This window comes from Zeugodacus cucurbitae, chromosome 6 (genome assembly GCF_028554725.1).
Source record: "Zeugodacus cucurbitae isolate PBARC_wt_2022May chromosome 6, idZeuCucr1.2, whole genome shotgun sequence".
In the NCBI taxonomy this organism is placed as follows: domain Eukaryota; kingdom Metazoa; phylum Arthropoda; class Insecta; order Diptera; family Tephritidae; genus Zeugodacus; species Zeugodacus cucurbitae.
In genome coordinates, this window is record NC_071671.1 from 70,091,862 (window position 1) to 70,111,656 (window position 19,795).

The following is a 19,795-nucleotide window of genomic DNA, read 5'->3' on the forward strand; positions in this document are numbered from 1 at the left end:
ATATTTGTTTATTAGTCCCCAAATATCTCATTAATAACGCCCCAAATGTCTTACAAAAACGCTACAGTAATTTTTCGAATTGATTTTAAATAATATTTCCCCATCACACTCTCCAAATATCTACTCCTACAACCACTTCATTCACTTAACTGCATCTATTTTCCAATCAGTAGTCACAACTTTCCCACTGGAATTCGAAATTATCGCTTTCATTGTGTTTATTAAATCATCAAGTGGCTATTTATAACCAATTTTATCACACCATTTGTTGTGGTCTCCCCGTCTTCCATTAAATAATTCTGTTAATAGAACATATTGTTAGGAAACATTTGCTTGTAAGCCCATGGGGATCTTACAAAAACATTTAGGTAATAATGATTATTGTTGTTCTTCTACAGAAATGCGCTAGCCTGAGTCCAGTTAGCTGAAAATACCCGAGAGATTTGCCCGTTTGTGGTCGTTTTGGGCAAATTAGCATACATGAAAATGATTTAGTGGTATATATAAAGGTATTTGTATTACAATGGAATTCTAACTGTTAATAATTTCAAATATATAGAAACTGAATCGGCATATACAACGTTCAAGGATTGAACATACGAACTGTCTTTTACTTCACTTAGTACTCGAGGAATAAATGGTATTTTATGTGGTTTCGAGACTCCATATTGAAGACGGTCACCACTCTCAGATAAGTTAAAAAATGAAAGATTTTTCGTTAGATCCAAAGGTGATATTTAATTATGCGTTAAAGAGATCTTTCGATTACGAAAGCAAACTTTTGAAGATAAAAAAAATCTACATCTAAAGCTTCTATCACAACTCCAAAGCATTAATTTTCATATTAAGTGCCGGATTTTGGCTGACTGACGTTTTCGAACTGTTTTTCGGTCATAATTAACCGTGACGAGCACAATTTTTTGTTACTTGTCTCAGCAAAGGATAATCCAATCATTTTATGGTGTGACCATAAACACTTGTGATTGTCAGGCGGTAAACTCAAGGATGCAGAGCGGATGGAGACAATATGTAAGGGAAGATGCAGGAAAATAAATAGTTCAGTCGCAGATGACAAGCAGATAATAAATGAAACTTTTTTACGACATTCCTCCGTAGCCGAATGGCGAAAATGAGAGCGAGTAAAAAAGTGTTAAGAGATTGGCGAAAGAGAATTAGCGATGATTGAGATGAAGAGCAAATATAATAATAATAATAGACAGAGAAGCAAATAGTTAAGGGGTGGACGAGTATGCTTCTACAGCTAGCTGACAGTTTTGAGGTCGCTGCTAATCTTCAGTTTCAGTTTCATGGAGTTGAACTGGAGCTTCTTAAGAATGCAATCACACGCTGAATTAGCCACAGACAGACTAATGTGGGAGTTCGACAGTATGTTTCGTTGGATGAAGGCATAAGAATACCATATATATATGTGTGAGTGTCCGCTTCTTTATGCGTTTGAATGTGTGAGTGAAAGGGTTAATTAAAGCCTAATGCATTGGAAAAACTAGATAATTACAGTTAATTAATACAAAACCAAAAGACTGCAACAAAAGATTGATTGACTGTATCGAATCGCGTTAGAAAGTGTTGAATAGAAAGCAACGCGTTCAAAGCGTGCGGTTTGTGAAAGCGGAAGTCAGTGGCGCACAAGTGAATGTAGCTACTATGAAGATATTTACGTACATAAAAACATACGCATAATGAAAAATATATTATAAATAAAATATGCTTATATATTCACATACGAAATTCAGTAGGAATCAGACTGACACTGGTTGTTACCGCAAAGTGCAATTTACGTAATATCTAATAAATTAGTCTTCACTAATGCGAATTAAAAAATAAATCAAAACCTTTATATGGTCCTAGACGTGCGTGCATAATAAACAAATTAATGTTAAACAAATTTTTCTTAACTGTACTTGGTTTGCGGAGACACAATTTCTGCAAATAAATGTGAAGGCAAGCAAGGCAAACCAATAAACACACCGGGACTATCAATTACAATGCTAAAGGAAAATGATTTAATCATAGCATAAAACTGTCAAATAAAAATTGTGTTCCTCCCACTTCGGCAATGAGCAGCCAGCCACAACTATGCCTTCCACATGCATGTATTTAAAGTGTGACAGTAAGACGTTGAGTGTCAATATGTCAAAGAAGAACGTAAACATACGTCACCTCCAAAGTGTCCCAACCCACAGACACACAGGCACCCACTCACATGCAGACTGGCAATCAATTGTGTTCAAGGATGTATATTATATACATACATATATCTACATATATATTATATAAATATGTCGCTGTCGTTGTTGTTTGTTGGCTGCTCGCACAGGTATCTATCTATCTCGTTAAAATGACAAAAACAAATAAAAATGGCATTTCACTAACAAATAAAATAGATTTTTATTGCATTCGCTATTGCTTTTCGCTATTTTATACAATTTCTCCTGCCGTTATTGTTATTTTTATTTATCGTATATTTATTTATTTTTTATTTCATTCACTTTATTGAGTTTTTTTTATTTGTTTACTGATTCGATTTCATTATAGTTTTTTGTTTTTTAGAGTTGTCCTTTGCGTTGTCATATTGATTGCCTTATGTCCTGAATATGTATGTATGTGAGGGTGAGTGTAGTTGTGGTTAGTGGCGGGGCACTATTTGAGTTATCAACTGAATATATACTGAGATATATAATGTGTGGCGTGTTGCACATGTCACGCCAGCGCAACCAATCTCCAATATTCATGCGAACATAAATTAGTTCATACATATGTATCTACATATATGCATTTGTGTATCGTATGTAAGTCGGTATGTAATTCTGAATGCACTCGTATATGTCAATCTCATGCCTACTTTTATTACTACTTTTGACTTTTATTTTCCCTAATACCCAATTCACCGATCACCATTTTTGGTGCTCTCATTTACATACCAATAAATTATTTTCGATTTGTCCAATTTTTGTTGTTTTTTTCGTTTACCTGTGTTTGTTGAAATTTTATATGCATCACATTTAGAAATCAACAAAAGTAATCGTAAAGATTGCGATAAGCAAATTTTTGTAATTCTATACTCATTGAATAATTCTTCATAACTGCTTACACATATGGATACATACACACATGCATGTCAATACATATACATATGTATATTTATGGGAGTGCTTAAGTGAAGGAGCTCGAATTAGTTATGCAGCCTTTGGAAGGAGGGAATTAGCATACATTTACTATGTGGATTTGTAATGGCGCAATTATATTATTTGGGTTTCTAAGGGGTCTTGAAATATTGTTCATAATTTTATTAAATAATTTTAGTTCGAGGTACTGTTTATCACCAGCTTCCCTTTTGATCTAGCGATAGTTATTATCCAAAAAAATCTATACCTAACACGGTTCCTGCCAATAACTACGCCAGGGAATGTAAGTAGGGATCGTTGTGAGTCTTCGTTTTAAGATCAATTCGCTTTTCATGAAACATTAATCGTTTAGCATATAATAATAGACCACGATATCTGGTGAAAGATATTCGTCGGAGTAGACACTCAAATAAAGCTGGTTTAGATAATCTCATAATCAACAACTTATCAACTACATTAAGTGGGCACTTACTTTGGAAGAGATAGAGAGTATGGTCGATGGATGCGATGTTGGCAAAGACTTCCGATTTCAGTGAACTTATAAAAGTTCTTTAGCGTATATTTTGCCAAAAAGCTTAAAGATACTTATTCCACTAAGCTTAATATACGGCGTTTTACCTCGTATATATAATCATTTCATAACCATAACTTTCAGTTACATTTTTGTTAGGGCTGCGGGCGAGTTGTGCGGTCGTCATGGACGCTCACTTTCAAAAGGTGCCAATTTTGGGTTTTTGGAAAGGTTATTTCTTCATAAGGTTTCAAATTTATTTGTGCGAATCTCTTTCTAACTCGGATCTACTATGTCTCAAGAAAGATTAAACGTTTCACTATATTATCTATTTTATCATGCTGTAACGTTTAATTCTGTCAGAAATTATATCTTAAAAATTTTCAAAATCAGACCTCTTAACTGTTCTAAGGTCCTCACCAGAGATAAAGAGATGTACAACTTTCGTATCGTTGGAAGTGAGAGCGCAATATCAAACGTCAAAACCTCCTCGACTTTAAGAGTTGACTGGATGGAGGAGGTTTTGACGTTTCGCAATTGGGAAGCTGGAACGGCCAGATTGAAATGTTGCTAAAAAAATTATACGACAGAGACATTTTTAACCGCCGTGAAAGATTACTTATAAGAGCTTAAAACAATAAATATAAATGTAAACGCGAAATTTAAAAGAGGGTAAAGACATTTATTATGATATGCAGCATCGGGAAATTAATTTTTCATGGAAAATTGTAAAAAAAATTATCAATTGTCAGTTGACAAGTGATAATTTACCTTATTTATTACTGAAAGTTCGAAAACAAGCAATTTCAACATACCTTGATATCGCTAAAAGAAATTTAAATATGTAATTTTTATATTAAAAATTCAATATAAAATATTTTTTGACCGTAATAAATGTTGGGAATTTTAATTTAAATGCCCAAAAATTTGTATTTTGTCTGGTCTGGAAATAATGCCAATTGTTATAAAAAACGTTTATTTTGAGGCGCTCTCACACTGGAATAAGTTGGACATCCCTTTATCACTGGTCCTCACTTTCTACAATAAAGTCATAAAACACAAACTTTGGTGAATTTCTCCCAAGGCTTAAGCTTAAGACTTGATGTCATATTATTACGATATCATTAGCAAATACATCTACACATACATAAAAAAATAAATATGGAGGTGTGTGCATTCTCGAAATACTTACAAAGCCATGAAATGTGTCCATTTAAATTTAGATTACAAACTATTGTCAATGTGAAAAGGCAAAGGCAATGGCAATGCCAAAAGGATACTAACAACTCATTGAAATGCAATTTACCGCAACAAAAAACCCAATCAAACTTTTTAAACTAACATTTAGCAATTCTATTACGGAGCGAATAAACCAACTAACGGAACGACAATCAGCCGCACTCAATTGCAACCAAATAAATAAATAAAATACAAATATCAAACAACAACAACAGAAAGAGCAACAAGAACAATACCAATAAAGTGTGGAGCAAAAAAAAATATATGAAAATGTGAATGTGATTTCGAAAACGAAAACGAAACGAAAACGAATATTATTGTAAGCACATAAAAGTTTTCCATTTGATTTCGAACGCAAAAAGGAAGTGAGCGCTGTAAGTTTGTACATATATACAAATGTGCGCTTAACGAGGGCAACAGCTTGGCTAGGGAGAGGGCAGAGGCCAAACGAAACTTAATCAAAACAAATTTCCATCTAAACCAACAATGTATGCGAGGCCGCAAACCACTAAACCGAAGCAATTTAACCAGGCAAATGCAAGTAAAATACCTAAACGACATGAGACCGCTTCCGTTGCCTCACGCCCCTTCGCTCACCCCTCGCACGCCTCGCACTAGGCTCCACCAGCACTCGCATGTTGTTGCCCTCCATTTAACCGCAAAGCGATTTGAGGTTTTTACAAGCTTTGCGCTGGAACGGGCCGCCAAACAACCACCTCACTGCGGAAAGGGTTGTGCGACGCGGCGCATCTTGGCATTTGACACAATTTGAATTCGTGTCAATTTGACAAAGTGACACATAGGGGCCGAACGCCATAAAGCGCCATCTATAACTGCTGATAAACCAATTGTGCACGTGATGAAATTTCAAATGAAATTTCAATTCACGACGAAAAATTTGCTCGCAGTCACCAATTTGCAGCGCGGCGCAGCGCAACCCCTTTTTACGGCCGCCAGCAACTGCTCCCAACCCCTCTCATTGGCAGCGGCCTCCAAAACGCAGTTACAACACTGCAATTCCATTTGACGATTCTATCTTATTGTCAAAGTAGTTTCCCGCTTGCTTTGACTTCGTCGTCTGCGTCTGCGAGGAGTAAGGTGTTCGGGGTAGTAAGAAGTGAAGCAGAGCGCAAAGTGGCTAAAAATTCACCAGCCAACTCCGTCGCGTTTGGCTCCGGCTTGTTTGCCACTTCGTGCGGGGGACTAACGGAGGGGGCGTGTGAGGCGCTCAACTTTTAGCGTACAAAGTGAGACGACATTTTTATTGCGCCGACTTGTGTTGGTGTGGTGACAATTTTTATTTACGTCCTGTGGTTGTTGTTTGTTGTAATGTTTAGTCAATAAAAATGATTTGTCAAATCACGAAATTTGATAGTCTATGCGCGGGTTAGCGGTCCTGAGGCCTTTTCGAATAAAATATATATTTTTTTGCGAGAATGTCAAATGCAGATATATACATACATAAAGCAATGGCCTCAGGTGACTGGTTTGAAATATATTTCAAGCAAATTTAATTAAGAATAACTTCATATTTTTCTAAAAACAATAAAGCGATGAGTTAAATATATATTTAGTTATTGCAAATTATTGATAATAAAAAATACAATATATCTCTATTTGAGGGTTAATCATAAAGTGTAGCTTTCCAAATATTTTTTTTTTTATTTAAAGACATTGTGAGATTTTGAGTACTTTTTAATTTCTACTAAGAAGCTATGTGAAACTATAACAATCTCTTGAAAAAACGTCATGAAAACCTCATTATTTTTATGAGTGGATCGCGATCTCTAACATTATTGAATCCTTTCGCTATGGCGCAATAGTCAGAGATGCATACCACTTGGTCTTGGTGTCTATTTTATCCGACTAATTTCAAAATAATAGCTGGCAATATTCCGAAGCATGCATCTTCTGCTACGGGCTTTATATTCAGCATTGGATAAATCCAAGTCGCAAAACACAAACGGGATCAGAACTTTTAACAAAGATCTAACAAAAGAATTTTAGATGGTTACGAGTCTGTTTTAGCCTAAAATATCGAACGCTTCTGAGTTTTTGTTTTTAAATACCAAAAAAGGTGTATGTAAGGCGATGAAATTATTTACCAAAAGGGAAGCGAGAATTCTGATTTCTGATGTTATAAATTATCTCTTTTGAACCATAATATTACCATAGGTGTTTCTTGATTCCACCAGCTTTCAGCTACTTCACTTTGTGCTTTCTTAAAATACTCTATCTACAAACTTCGTCGTTTCAAAGCTGTTGGTACAAAAATACCATAATTTAATCAAAATCCAAATATTTCCAATAATAAACTTTCGCAAAGCAGCCATGCAAAGTGAGTACTCATCTCCGGTTTATGTACTCCTTGCATGGTTGCATTTTTAGGCTTTTTAAGCGATGGGTTTCCAAGAACACACACACACACACACTCATACACATGGATAGCTTAATATCATTTGTTCTCCCCCAAAAAACTGAAAGGAACATAAATATGAGGCAAATGCTTTTCGTGCGTGTTTTTTATGTTGCACTCTACACTATGGAATTTATGAGGTTCTGCCGTAATTTACCACCAACGAAGGCGACACCGTAGACGTTACCACAATCACCGACAAGCGCAAACAAGTTCATCGTTCCGCCGGCAAGGACTCGCTCGCTACTTTCATTGCCCATATTTGTCTTGCTTAAAAGTTTGGCGCGCTTCTTATGAGTTACGGAGTTATGGAGTTACGAGTTACGTGCACAATGAGGTGAGCTTACAATTTAACTCCTAATTTGTGGGTCTCCCCTCGTCTGTCATACGTTGCGCAAGCAATCGGTTGGCTGTCTTAAGCGATTGAGACATAAATTTCAAATAAGAAATGCATATTTTTACAGTTATTTGCCTTTACTTGTCAGTTTATTCGGTGGTTTGTGGTTATTTACATTTTTGGGGAAAACAGTACTCTGCTTATACATACAGTTATACACTATATTTGCATTTAACGGGACTTGTCTTTTAACCACAAACTTTTACAAAGCTTTTAAGTTCCATAAATCACTGTCAAAAAACTTAATTGGATAAACGGCGCTCATATGAATGTATGTATATATAGTCTCGTTATTTGTATTTTGTTAAAATGAATTACTAACGGAAATTAACTAATTTCCTACGAAGTGAGACTTCGAACGAATTATACGGTTGAAGCTTGCATCAAATTGTTAGGAAATGTTTTTAAATGTCTGAAGTAAAGTAAAGTAACTGGAAATAATCGGTTCTAATCTGATCTGGAATCAAATTTAACTTGAGTCCAGTCTTAACTAATTTCGATTGAACTGTAGCTTACCTGAACTCTGACTTCAGGCAAATTGACTTTCATGGCCAATTCCTCGCGTGAGTACACATCCGGATAGTGTGACTTCTCAAAAGCTCGTTCCAGTTCGTGGAGTTGATATGTTGTGAAAGTTGTGCGATTGCGACGGTGTTTCTTCTTGGAACAATTGTCATCTTGAGCTGAAATATTAAATAAAAATAATTGTAAATATAGAGTTTAAAGAACTTATCTGATAATCGTAGGCGTGATGAGTGTATATTCATTAAGGGGTCTTAAAAAGTTAAGCTTTTAACAACTTATTTTCTTCACAACTAGTCTAAAGCTCAACGAAGACTCTAGATCGACAATTTTTATATTACTTTTGAAAATTGGAAATATTTTATGAGCTTTAAAGTAAATTAGTTACTGTTAAAGCGAATTAGTTTCAGTGAAACTGAATACACATACAAACAACAATCATAACGCGTGTATTACCTTCATCGTCGCTGCCGGAAGTTATCTTTTCGCCTTGTTCGCTGGAGTTCGTCTGATTCAAGTCTTCGCTGGATGCACAGCTGCCGTTCACCACACTGTCGGCATCGTTTAGCCGCTCTTGGCCATCACCGCCGGACCCGTTGCCACCGATCAAGCGATAATCGTCCATGTGACGCTGCTGAAACTGTTGCTGTTGTAGTTGTTGCTGCTGTTGTTGAGCCTGCTGTTGTTGCTGCTGTTGTTCCAACACATTACAACTGCCATTTAATGACTGCTGTTGCACCTCTTCGAAAGTGCGCGCACGTATCCCCTCGAAACTCTTCATTGCATAGTTTTCTAAAGCATTTCCGTTGGCCAATTTCGGCTCGTTCGCCTCGCCGGCATCCAAGTCATCACAGTAGGAAACGGAGGATTTGCGTTTTAATCCGCCAAATTGCAGAGAAGCAGCCGACGCCACAGCATTGTTGTAATTCGATGACGGCGAAGGTGAGAGAGCAGCGGGCGACTGCGGCGATGTAACATCAATCGTGCCCGACATGTCGCCTTGCCCATCCTTCATATCGTCCTCATCGCCTGCGTCGATCTCACCACTGGCCGAGAGCGAAGACATGGAGCGTTCGTCGTAATCGAGCAGGTTGTGATGATTGCTGCCGCCAACTGTCACAGCGCCACTGCTGCCGCCGCAAAGTGCACTGGAGCCATTGGCGAGACTGAAATACGAAGCGGCGGTCGACTGATTAGCCATTGTCGGCGGTGACGACGATGATTTGGCGAATTTTTGCTCCTGTTGCGCGTGTGCCTGTGCTTGAGCCTGGGCGTGTGCTGCCAAAGCGGCCAAATGCTGTTGGTGGCTGTAATGTGATGGTGGCGCAGGCGGTGGCGGTGGACCGGCGCTTGGTGAGTTATGATGCGGGTGCGACGGGTGTTGATGATGGTGATGTAGCGCCGCTTGCAAGTGACTCGCCTCGACCATTTGATGCATTGAATTGAGATAATCGCCGCTGCTCATGGACGGACTGGTGCGTGTGCTGCCCGAATCGGTGCTGCCGGACTCGAGTGGTGGATAGTTTAAATGGCTATTGGCGCCACCGCCAGCGCTGGCAATGTTCTGATGCGGGAAACTCATCATTGCGCTGTGATAGTTGAGCGGTTGGTGGTGCGGGTGATGTGGGCCGGTGTGGAGTTGTGGCGGTGGCGGTGTGCCTAAATGCAACGCACCAGCATGTTGATGATGGTGTGCGGGCGATGACTGCATGTTGGGGAATGAGGCATGTTTACCGTGTGTGGACTGTTGCAGCATTGAAGCCATGTGATTATCCATATTGCGCAGATGCGCCAGCGACATGTTGCAGCGTAAATCAGTGGCATCATCATTAACTGTGAATGAGAGGGAACAAGTGCTTGAGTTATTGTGTTGAAATGAATTTTGTTTTTGTTAACATATTTATTTTAGAATAACTCGAGAATTTCTAGAAAGTCAAAAGGGTCATCCAGGGAAGAGTTAAAGGGCTAAAGGCTTCACAATTTTATTGATTTAGGCTGAGATCTTCACTTACTATATTTAAGATGAAAACTGTGCGAATAATCTACATGCATACATATTTCTACTTTTAGTTCCTCATCACATCAGGTCATCGCTCAAAGGACATTAGTCACCATACACTCAAAGTTAACAGCTTGTATAACTTCAAATTCCAATTTGTCTGCGCAGTCAGCGTAAAACTGGTAATTACAATTTAATTAGACATTTCCCACAAATATCCCAATTCAAGATCCATATTGCCTGACCACTTGCACCATTTTCCCCTGACTACTCTGACCCTCTGATATGTGCAACTTTTCACCATGTCACTAATCATATGTTGCGCAACAACAAAAAAAAACTTGTTATTTGTAACGGAATCAGCGACCGAGCAACTGTACAAAAACTTTTCGCTGAAAAGTTCATATATCAGTATTTCCACCCAGGCGATTAACTAGCCATGCGGCGGACGGTTGAAAGGAGCTCTCTAGCACTGCTGGCAATAAACGGCATTCAATTAGTCGCGTCATATTTACAATGTGCCGCAATAAAAATTCTTAAATGCCGTTTGCTGCTGCCACACGGCATTATTTTAAATGCTCACCCACGAAACGACCTCGTTCGCCAAGCAGAAATGCCAAAGTATTCACACACACATAACACTTAGACGCGGGCGAGAGAGTGAGTTCCTCGTATGTACTAACCATCCATTCCTTCGGTATTTGCCAAGGGAAAATATCCTGTGACATGCGAGGAAGTCATTAGCTGCTGCAGCGCGGGCAATTCGAGAGTCCCCTAGTTAGTCAACGAGGTGAGAAAGGGAGAGAGGGGGCAGTGTAGAGCGGCGTTCATGTGAGTGCGGGTGGCTGGTGTTAATGATATGTGGAGGGTACGACGTAAGCTCGATACCAACAACACTGTTTCGTTTGCTAACGGTATCGCCCACTGAGGATTGAGGGTTTGCAAGTCGGCGAAATGTTGGAACTTCAACGATTTGAAAATGGATTTATTTTACCTGAAACTACTTACTGTATTAAAAACGCCGTGGCAAACGATATGTGTAACGAGCGGATTGCGGGAGAGTGTGTGAGGCTCCGAGTGTGAGCGCTTGTTTGGCGGTTGGCTTGCTGGCACAGTGAGTCCAATTAGTGTTTTGAAAAATGTATAATTACGTTGTGTTGAGTAATTGCATTTTGATGTGTTTAAATGCAATTTTCGGTTTGGTTTTTATACGGCATCGGCGGTCGGGGCGATTATAGATTGCTGTTTCCGATCGCACAACAACACAAGCACACATATTAAAGGCTGTAACGCTGACTTGTAATACGGTAATTTGAGTTGAAATGTAAATTAATTCTTTGATTGATTTACACACTCTTCCCAATGTGACTTTCTTTACTCTATAATCAGTGAAGCGCTCACTCACATACTGACACACACACGCGCGTATGAAAGTACAACAACATTGCTCATTTAAGTTGAAAACCTTTCATTTTAACCAGTTATTCAAGGTAATTGTTGCCATGAAATGCAATTAAGTGCCTCAGGCATTCTCCAATATCGCGAAAGTTGTTGATGGCCATTTAATTAAGTTTACGCAAATTTTCATAGAAATTTGCGTTTTCATTGCAGAGAGGGCTGCAAAAATCTATCACAGAAGCTAATGAACTGGCGCTCAAATAAGTGAACGAGATATCCGACCGGAGTAGTCCATCTTCAAATAAAACGGAAGCATTTCTTATGGATTTGTTGAATCTATTTCACGTGCGTGAGTAGATAGAACCAGGTCTGGTAATCGGATTTGAAAAAACTCATTTAAGAGTCAAATAATTGATTCCTTCTTTTTTAATGGAATCATCGAACACATTGCGATAAGGACTCTGCTAATATTGACAACATAGAAAAAGTGCTGGAAAGTGAGATTATAGAAGATCTCATCATCCTTTATGGATTGACAAATAAAAGTATCGAAAACGAGTAACCTGCCAACTATTGCTGATATAGAAAATGGATAATGTGACTAATGGTCGCTAGTTCACAAACATTTTTTTCTCTAAAGTAGCCTATTGATATGTATGTATATTCGTAAAAAGTAATGTATGTAGGTTATGATTTCCTTTGAAAATATTCAAACTAATGTCTGAGATCTCATTTACTGCTTGCATTTGATCGCAGACAACACAATATTTATATCAAATGTCAAAGTCATTCTTTCACTGAACGACTCGTCTATGCAAGCGAGCTCGTGCCTTCCGCCCTCAACATGACAACCATGACATTTCGTAGTACTCCCTAATAGCATTTCAATTAAGTGCGCCGACTCCACCATTTACACAGAAACGCTTCCTTTGAAATTGAAAAGGCCGTAATAAAAGCAAAAAATCAGAAGAAACATGAGATGAAAATGTTGAGGAACAAGAGACACGATTCCGGTCATAACTAAGACGAAATAAATAAGATGTGTATAGGCGATAGTCGCTGTTGCAGTTGGCCTAATTGCGGCGAGCAGTTTCCACTTGTTGCAAGTAATCGTCAAATTGATGTTGCAAAGCAGATGATTGAAGTGCTGTGCTTCGTAGAAAGGTGCACTCTTTCTCACCGTAGACAGGCGGGGAGAAATGCAAAATCATCGTTTTGACGCGATTAATGTCAATTTGTAAGACATTTTAACGATTGTTTTGTGGCATTTGTTTGTGTTCTCAAACAAATTGAGGGAATTATCGAAGCTAATGTTGGCTGTGTTGCATTTGTATTATGTAGATCAAGGGAAATGATCGCTGAAGATGATTGAAGTGCTGTGCTTCGATTGTCTGTTGCTGATAAAACAATGTAATATTAGATGTACTTTGAGAGTCATTTGAGGTATATTTGGTAGTCATAATTAGCGTGGGCGTTAATGGTTGACTATAAAAGCTATCAGAGTATGATTGTCGGTAATGAGGTTGAGAAAATATTTACATACATACATATATACCTCTGGATAGATGTTTTGGTAGAATTTATGTTACTTTGCTGGATAGATTTTGATGTTCTTACATTTATGCAAGAAATAGAGCGTACCAAAAGCCTTTCCGAATTAGTCTTTATTTTGAGAACCATTTTCTCGGCAGACACGTGCTTAAAGTGCCAACAGACAACCGCTAAAATAATCTTTGTCGAGTATGCCTTTAAAAGTACCGTTAGCCATACTCGCATGCATTCTTTTTTAGAAATTTTCACTTTTCTCCCATTTCTCATAATTGACGCTTTTAATCACCAAAACGAATGCGAATGAAAGACTACATTAAAGTAAAATATTTAGCTGTTCCACTACACTACAAATTGAGCTGTCGATTACTCCATTAATTTTGTAGCACTCACATAATAAAATCTTACAAATTATTTCACTGGCTTTCTTCGGACCGCGAAAAGCAACGACGACGAGCCACAGTAATTGAGCGAGTCAATCGTGCGGAGGTAATTGTTTTGCGATCAGTGTGGGCTTCCACCAATTAGTCACAGCCACACGATGGGGCCGCGAAAAGAGCGAATGCGCACTCGGTGTGTTACTGTTATTATCTTAAAAGAGTGGCGGACGTAGAGCGAAGAGAGGAAAATTAGGCAAGCTGTTTGAGGTGCCGTGAAGTGAATTAGTGTTGAATTGAGATGTTTGATTGTCTGCCGAGTCGAGTGCTTAACCCCGCGTAACTGGGTTAAGCTTCCAGTTGAGCTACCAAAATTTTCGCTACACCTATTGTGCAAGTTTTTTTGAAAACAAAAACCGAAAAAAAATTAAAATAATAGAAATTGTATAATTTTCCAAACAATTCGTTGATTAACTAATTTCGGTTGCCGCTGCGCTCGTCTTGTGTTGTTTCATTTCACAAATTTGTTAATTACCAGCTATGAAAGCGCAGCAGTAGCAGTAGTTAATTTGTACAACAGCCCACCTGGGGGGCGTATAAATTTTGATTATTAGCAGCAAAGTACAAATATCCCGACGCGCTCGAGATCAATGCACTTGAAGTGGTCGTGGTAGCCGTTCAAGAGCTCTGAACTCCGCTTTGTCTCTGTTTTGTGAGATCCCCTCGTATCCAGCTGCTCGCTGGCTTATGAGGTAGTCAAAAGGCCCTCACATATGTTCATATGTATAGCAATTCGTGGCAACAATACAACGAGCCGGGCAATCAGACACAAAATGTCAATCATGACAAGGATTTTCTACACTCTTTAGTCCAATTCTTTTTTGATTTTTTATTTCTCTTTATGCATTGCCAGCATTCGAATTAGTTGTACTTAGGCTTTGTTGTTGTCCGGTAGGCGTCAGATTCCAATGTCCATGTCACGCTTATACATATTTACGAATTCATTAATGTTCTTATTGCAGCTCAATTTAATGCCGCATCAATCGCTCCGAAAACATGCATTTATCTCAATCTTAATGATGTCCAATGAAGCGCGCGGCCACTTAGCGAGCCCTAAATATATGTGTGTATGTTTTTTGATTGTATTGTATGTATGTATGTATGTATGTATATATATTTTTTCAACTTATCAAATATTCGATGGACTACATATGGTTAGAAGTCAAGGAAAAGAGACAGCCGCCAACTACATGTATGTATGCCTGTATGTATATGTCACTACTGAAGTATAGTATGAAGAATTGATAAAATTTGGAAAAACTGAGATCTTACAGTTAAGTCGAGATCTCTTTAAATAACCTTAACAGAATAAGCAAGCCTTTAAAATAATTTGGTTCTCAAATAAATATTTTTTCACAAACAAATGAAATCCTGAGAGAAATGTTTCGCTAAAGCAATTAACTTTGAAAATATATAATAGAAAGACTGTTTATGAAAGGCCTTTTATGCAAGATGACAAATCCTCAGTCATGTTACGGAGCGCCGCCGTGAAATTGACGTCAAATTAAAGCACAAAATTGGCTAGAATAGCTATTTTGATTACGTCAGGTATCAGAAACTTAATTTTTTTTCGATAATAACTCTTTAATTAAAGAAATAAATTTGACTCTTTTGTCTCCAATCTCCTCACTGTGCTCGCTATTTACCCACCTGAAGTGGTTTATGGGTGTCTGCACTTATACCAGCACATCATCCAATAGCCAGCGTATTAATGTGTGCAGTATGTCTGTATGTATGATTGGTACTTTAGGCATCAGCTGTCAGTTTAAATGCTTTTTGACAGTTTGAAGCGAGCTACAGTCGACACAATCGCACACTCAGCATCTTGCGCTGCCATTTAAGGCGCTCAGAGAGTGAGCCTCAACCGACCTCAAGCTACCCACTCACGTGTTAAGCTTTAATTTGTCTGCGGCTGACGGATTTGCCAGGTCATTAAGACCTTTAATGAGGTTATTAACGAGTTGTTGTGAGCCACTCAATTGTATTTGCAACAGTTTGCAACACTGTTGGGCCGAGTGATTGTCGTCTGATTTGTCTTAAGCAAGCGTAGCTGCGTACTCCAACAAACGCTTATGGCACACGGTGCGAGCGGGCTGAATGAACTCGTGTAATGAATGAGTGTGCAGTTTTCTAACTCGAAATTATTAATTTTTATTTGTTCTGTGATTTTTTCCAACTGTCAATTATGACATTTCGCAACACTCATACGCCGCTGTGTCCCATTTGCTGTTCTGTGTTTTTGCGAGTTAATGCAAGCGCTTTTGTTGGTTCATTAAAATTGCAAGTAATTCGATTAATTTCGCTTCTATGTGCAGATATGCTGGCAGCCATCCACTCAATTAGCATGACAACTGGAAACGCCTACTGACCGCTTAAGCGAACTGACGACTCCGCCACATATTGACTGAGTGATAGGCGCGTCTCAGCAACGGCTTTTAAACGCCCCAGCTTCAGCTGAGTGACCACTACAAACACACACACATGCACATGCCCGCCTACGGTAGCCATTTTTAATTGACTTTTATTTTCGTAGTGCGCAGCGCTTAATTGATTTTAGAATCTACCCATTTGTGTAGAAGAAACACAAATAATGACAGCAACAATAATTATTATAAAAAGCTATTTTCATTAAATAAATTCAATCCGAGTGCGCTTGTGGAGTTGGAATGGAGTTGGAAGCCTTCACGCATTCGTAAAAGTGGTAAGCGCTACGCACGCCATAATTGTTTGGAAGGTTGTTGTTATTATTGATTTCTTGCACGTTGGGTAATGACGTGGCTTATTAACGTTGTAATTAAAACATAATTAATTTAAAGCTTTAATTTTTTTCAAGTGAAGGCTGCCAGGTTGTCTGTTTGGCCATGTAGTTGATCAACTAGCGAGTATAATATATCTGCAGCTATATACTTGTTTATATATAGAGAGAAACAACAACAATGCAATAATTATCGTAATTAATTGTTTATAAATATACACTAATTACCGCCATTGATTGAATAGCGAAGTTTGCATTAAAGTAATTAAATTGTGTGACCTCACATTACAGACGAGGACACATAACCTCAAAACCTCAAAATTACGTAACGAGTCGTCATTTTAGTATGATAACGGTACGTATATATAATTTAATATCTATTAAAATTAAAATGTCAGCTAATTCGTGCTAGTTTTTAACATTAGTACTAGCAAGCAGAACTATATTAGAATATTTAATTTACGTGGCCCGATTTCTGTGAATTTTCGATTAGGTCAAATTTTGATTTACCATTTAGTTTGATCAAAAACGATAAATATAATTTAATTTTTCAAAAATCGAGTATTTCCATGTTTTTCTCTAATTATTATTTTTTGTTAAATAAGGGATGAAAAAAGCTCACTTGCTAGCTCAACTCTAGCTTGAAAGCGTAAATCCTTCGAATCTGTTCTAAAATTAACTAGTAATCAATTAACTGCAGTAACAATTGAACCTATTATTATTTTATCTATTCAAACGTAATTTAAGCTAGTAGAGCGCATATCTAGGTACGTATGTAAATTACAGTAACTAACAAGCTGTTATGCGCAACCAATAACTGTTTACACACATACACATTTGTAATTGTCACCGCGCGGCATGTCATTAATTTGGTTTCATTACTGTCATTTGCGTCATGAATCAGGTTATTTAATTGCACAAAGGACATGGCCCCATCTATTAAACACAATCAAAGATTTAATTAAATGTTCGGCGTGTGTGTGCGAGCTGTCTGTCTGTATGCAGGCGGTGTTTGCTTGTTGGGCGTGCGCCATCGCTGATCGATACATATATACATACAAAGGTGTTGCAAATATATAAATATATAGAGAAATAGGGGTATTAATGATTTAAGAGAGTATGAGAGATCTATAAATATATACTTTTTTGACAGGAGGATTTAGGCAATGTAAGGAGATAATTTTGAAGAAAAGGATTGTATATGCGTACATAATGTCTTATTTATGGATCAGTAATATTTATAAATGAAAGTTCTATTGTTACCCAATAAGGAAGATAGAATGAGAGAATATTTGAGAGAAGCTGAGTGGAATATTTATTTGATAAGAAATATAGGAAGATGAAACATACATATCTCATAATATTTTCTGCAAATTTTTCCAAAAAATTTCTTTTACGATAAAAAAAATATATTTCTAGTCAGGAACCTATATCTCTCGAGAAAAGCTTTGTATGGAGTCAGTGATGCCCAGGGTTTTCCCCAATGATTTTCGATACTTATTGTATAATTAATCAGGTCAATCCTCCTTAAAATATCATGTGACATACTGAGAGAAACCACAGGCAAGGAAGACAAGAAGAGACTACCGAATACATAATTGTATGTATTTTTTAATAAAACAATTTTCTCAGATTTTTGGCTACGTAAAATTATTATTCTTCCTCTGTAATTATTTTTAACAAAAATTCTATCTATAAATGCAGTTAACTAATATAAACTTTCTTAGTCTTAGTCAGCTGAAACTAAAAAAATTTAAAGGTGGTTTGCCTCGTGCCACAATGGCTTATCAAGATAAACATTGGAATGCTAATCACTAAATCACATTAACACTTGTTTTCGTCTACACAAGGAAATAACTTCAAATTAAAGCTTTCTTCGCAGACACACTGCTACACATTAAGATAGTGGTATACATTTGAAGATAGTGGTATGCAATTGGAGGAGTTGAGGAACGGTAGACGCTCCTCACTTTTCAGCGCTTTAACAGTTATATTGGTTGTTAAACACCATCAGCGTCATGCGGCACCACCTTCGCTTTGCGCTTCGGAAAGTAATTTAGCGGATTTAGATGCACGACAGCTGATAAGAAAGGCGAACGCTAGCTCAAGCGTTCGTCCCACGTCACCTTGCGCTGATTTCGTGATTCGCGATTTCGCAAAGGGATTAAGCCGATTTCATTATCCTTCGTGTGCATTTGTTTTACCGTTGTTTGCGAAATTCACGCGAGTAGGCGTTTGCTGGCGTTTTGTTATTTGCCAACGGCTTTTAGCGCTTGCAAGTTTACGCTGTTTTCTTCAAAGTTTTAATGTATTTTTGGTTGGACGTCATTTCTATTATTTTTTCATGTTTTTTAGCATTTTTTATTCTCACTTTTGGGATTAGCAGACGATTTAAATGGATTATAATGCAATTTTGACTTGGTGCCTGGTCGTGATGCCACCTGTCAAATTTTATTGTATTTGATTTTTTTTTATTTTTATTTTATTTTGACGCTACTGTAATTGCTAAAAGCGACAATTGTGGGCGCTTCATGACGTTTGTAATTCACGAAGTTGTGTACGAAGTTTGAAACATGCAACCCCCTCTAATAAAAGTGTGATTTAAAGCCAGCTGTTATTGCCTTCATATTTTGTTGATAGATGAGTTTGTTTATAGATATCTATTTTTAAATCAGATAAAAGCTTAGCGAGCTTTCAACTTACCTTCCCCACATTCACTGCGATTCTTTAGTCCCAATATAGCGTCTATAGTGTGGCGTGGCGTTAAGGCCTGACCGCCTGTGCCAAATTTCCGTGAGGTGTCCTTCAGTGTGACATCAGCATCTAAAATATTACAAATTTCCAAAAATATTATATAATTATTGAATTTTTTTATTATTATATTATCGAAAAATATAAATTTGAAAATTAATTGAATTTATTTTCATATATTAAATTCTGCTAAAAAGTTGAATATCAATTTGCTCGAAAAACATTTGAAGATTTTCTTAAAAGTTGTGCGATCCCGAAACAAACCATAAATGTTTAGTAGGATGAGGTTACCATCGGTTGTATTGATTTTCGCTGTACTTCGTACATATTGGGAGCAATTATTTACTGACTTTTCCAAGACCTCCTATTATCACACGACAGAATTATGTTTCTTCCATATTCTGAGACAAATTGTTTTAGAAACAATGTTAAACTTCCAGCGGACATAATATCCATACGTCTAAAGTGACGCAAAAGGAAGTGGGTTTCGAGTTGTTTTATTTTACGAAGGGAAACACAATACTTTATTGAAGAGGAGCCGATTGATTTCACTGTGTGACAATATTTTCTCGTTCGGTTTTTCGCTCAAAACGGATCGTATTTCTCATAGTTAAGATCGTTTGTAGTATGTTATTCAACGTATGTTATTATCCAGACACACCGCTCCACATAAATA

The 19,795-nt window shown here is 37.5% G+C and overlaps 1 protein-coding gene across 2 annotated transcripts in view; it reads right to left on the reverse strand.

Moving 5' to 3' along the window:
* The window catches only part of LOC105221478 (retinal homeobox protein Rx), a 68,547-nt gene that overhangs the window by 17,970 nt on the left and 30,782 nt on the right, over nucleotides 1-19,795 (reverse strand). For both annotated transcript variants that reach the window (XM_054233723.1, XM_011198509.3), the window contains 3 exons: nucleotides 19,072-19,191; nucleotides 8,688-10,064; nucleotides 8,226-8,392 (listed from right to left, as the gene is read on the reverse strand). In XM_054233723.1, the coding sequence (XP_054089698.1) occupies nucleotides 8,226-8,392; nucleotides 8,688-10,064; nucleotides 19,072-19,191 (1,664 nt within the window). The remainder of the gene's footprint in view (nucleotides 1-8,225; nucleotides 8,393-8,687; nucleotides 10,065-19,071; nucleotides 19,192-19,795) is intronic.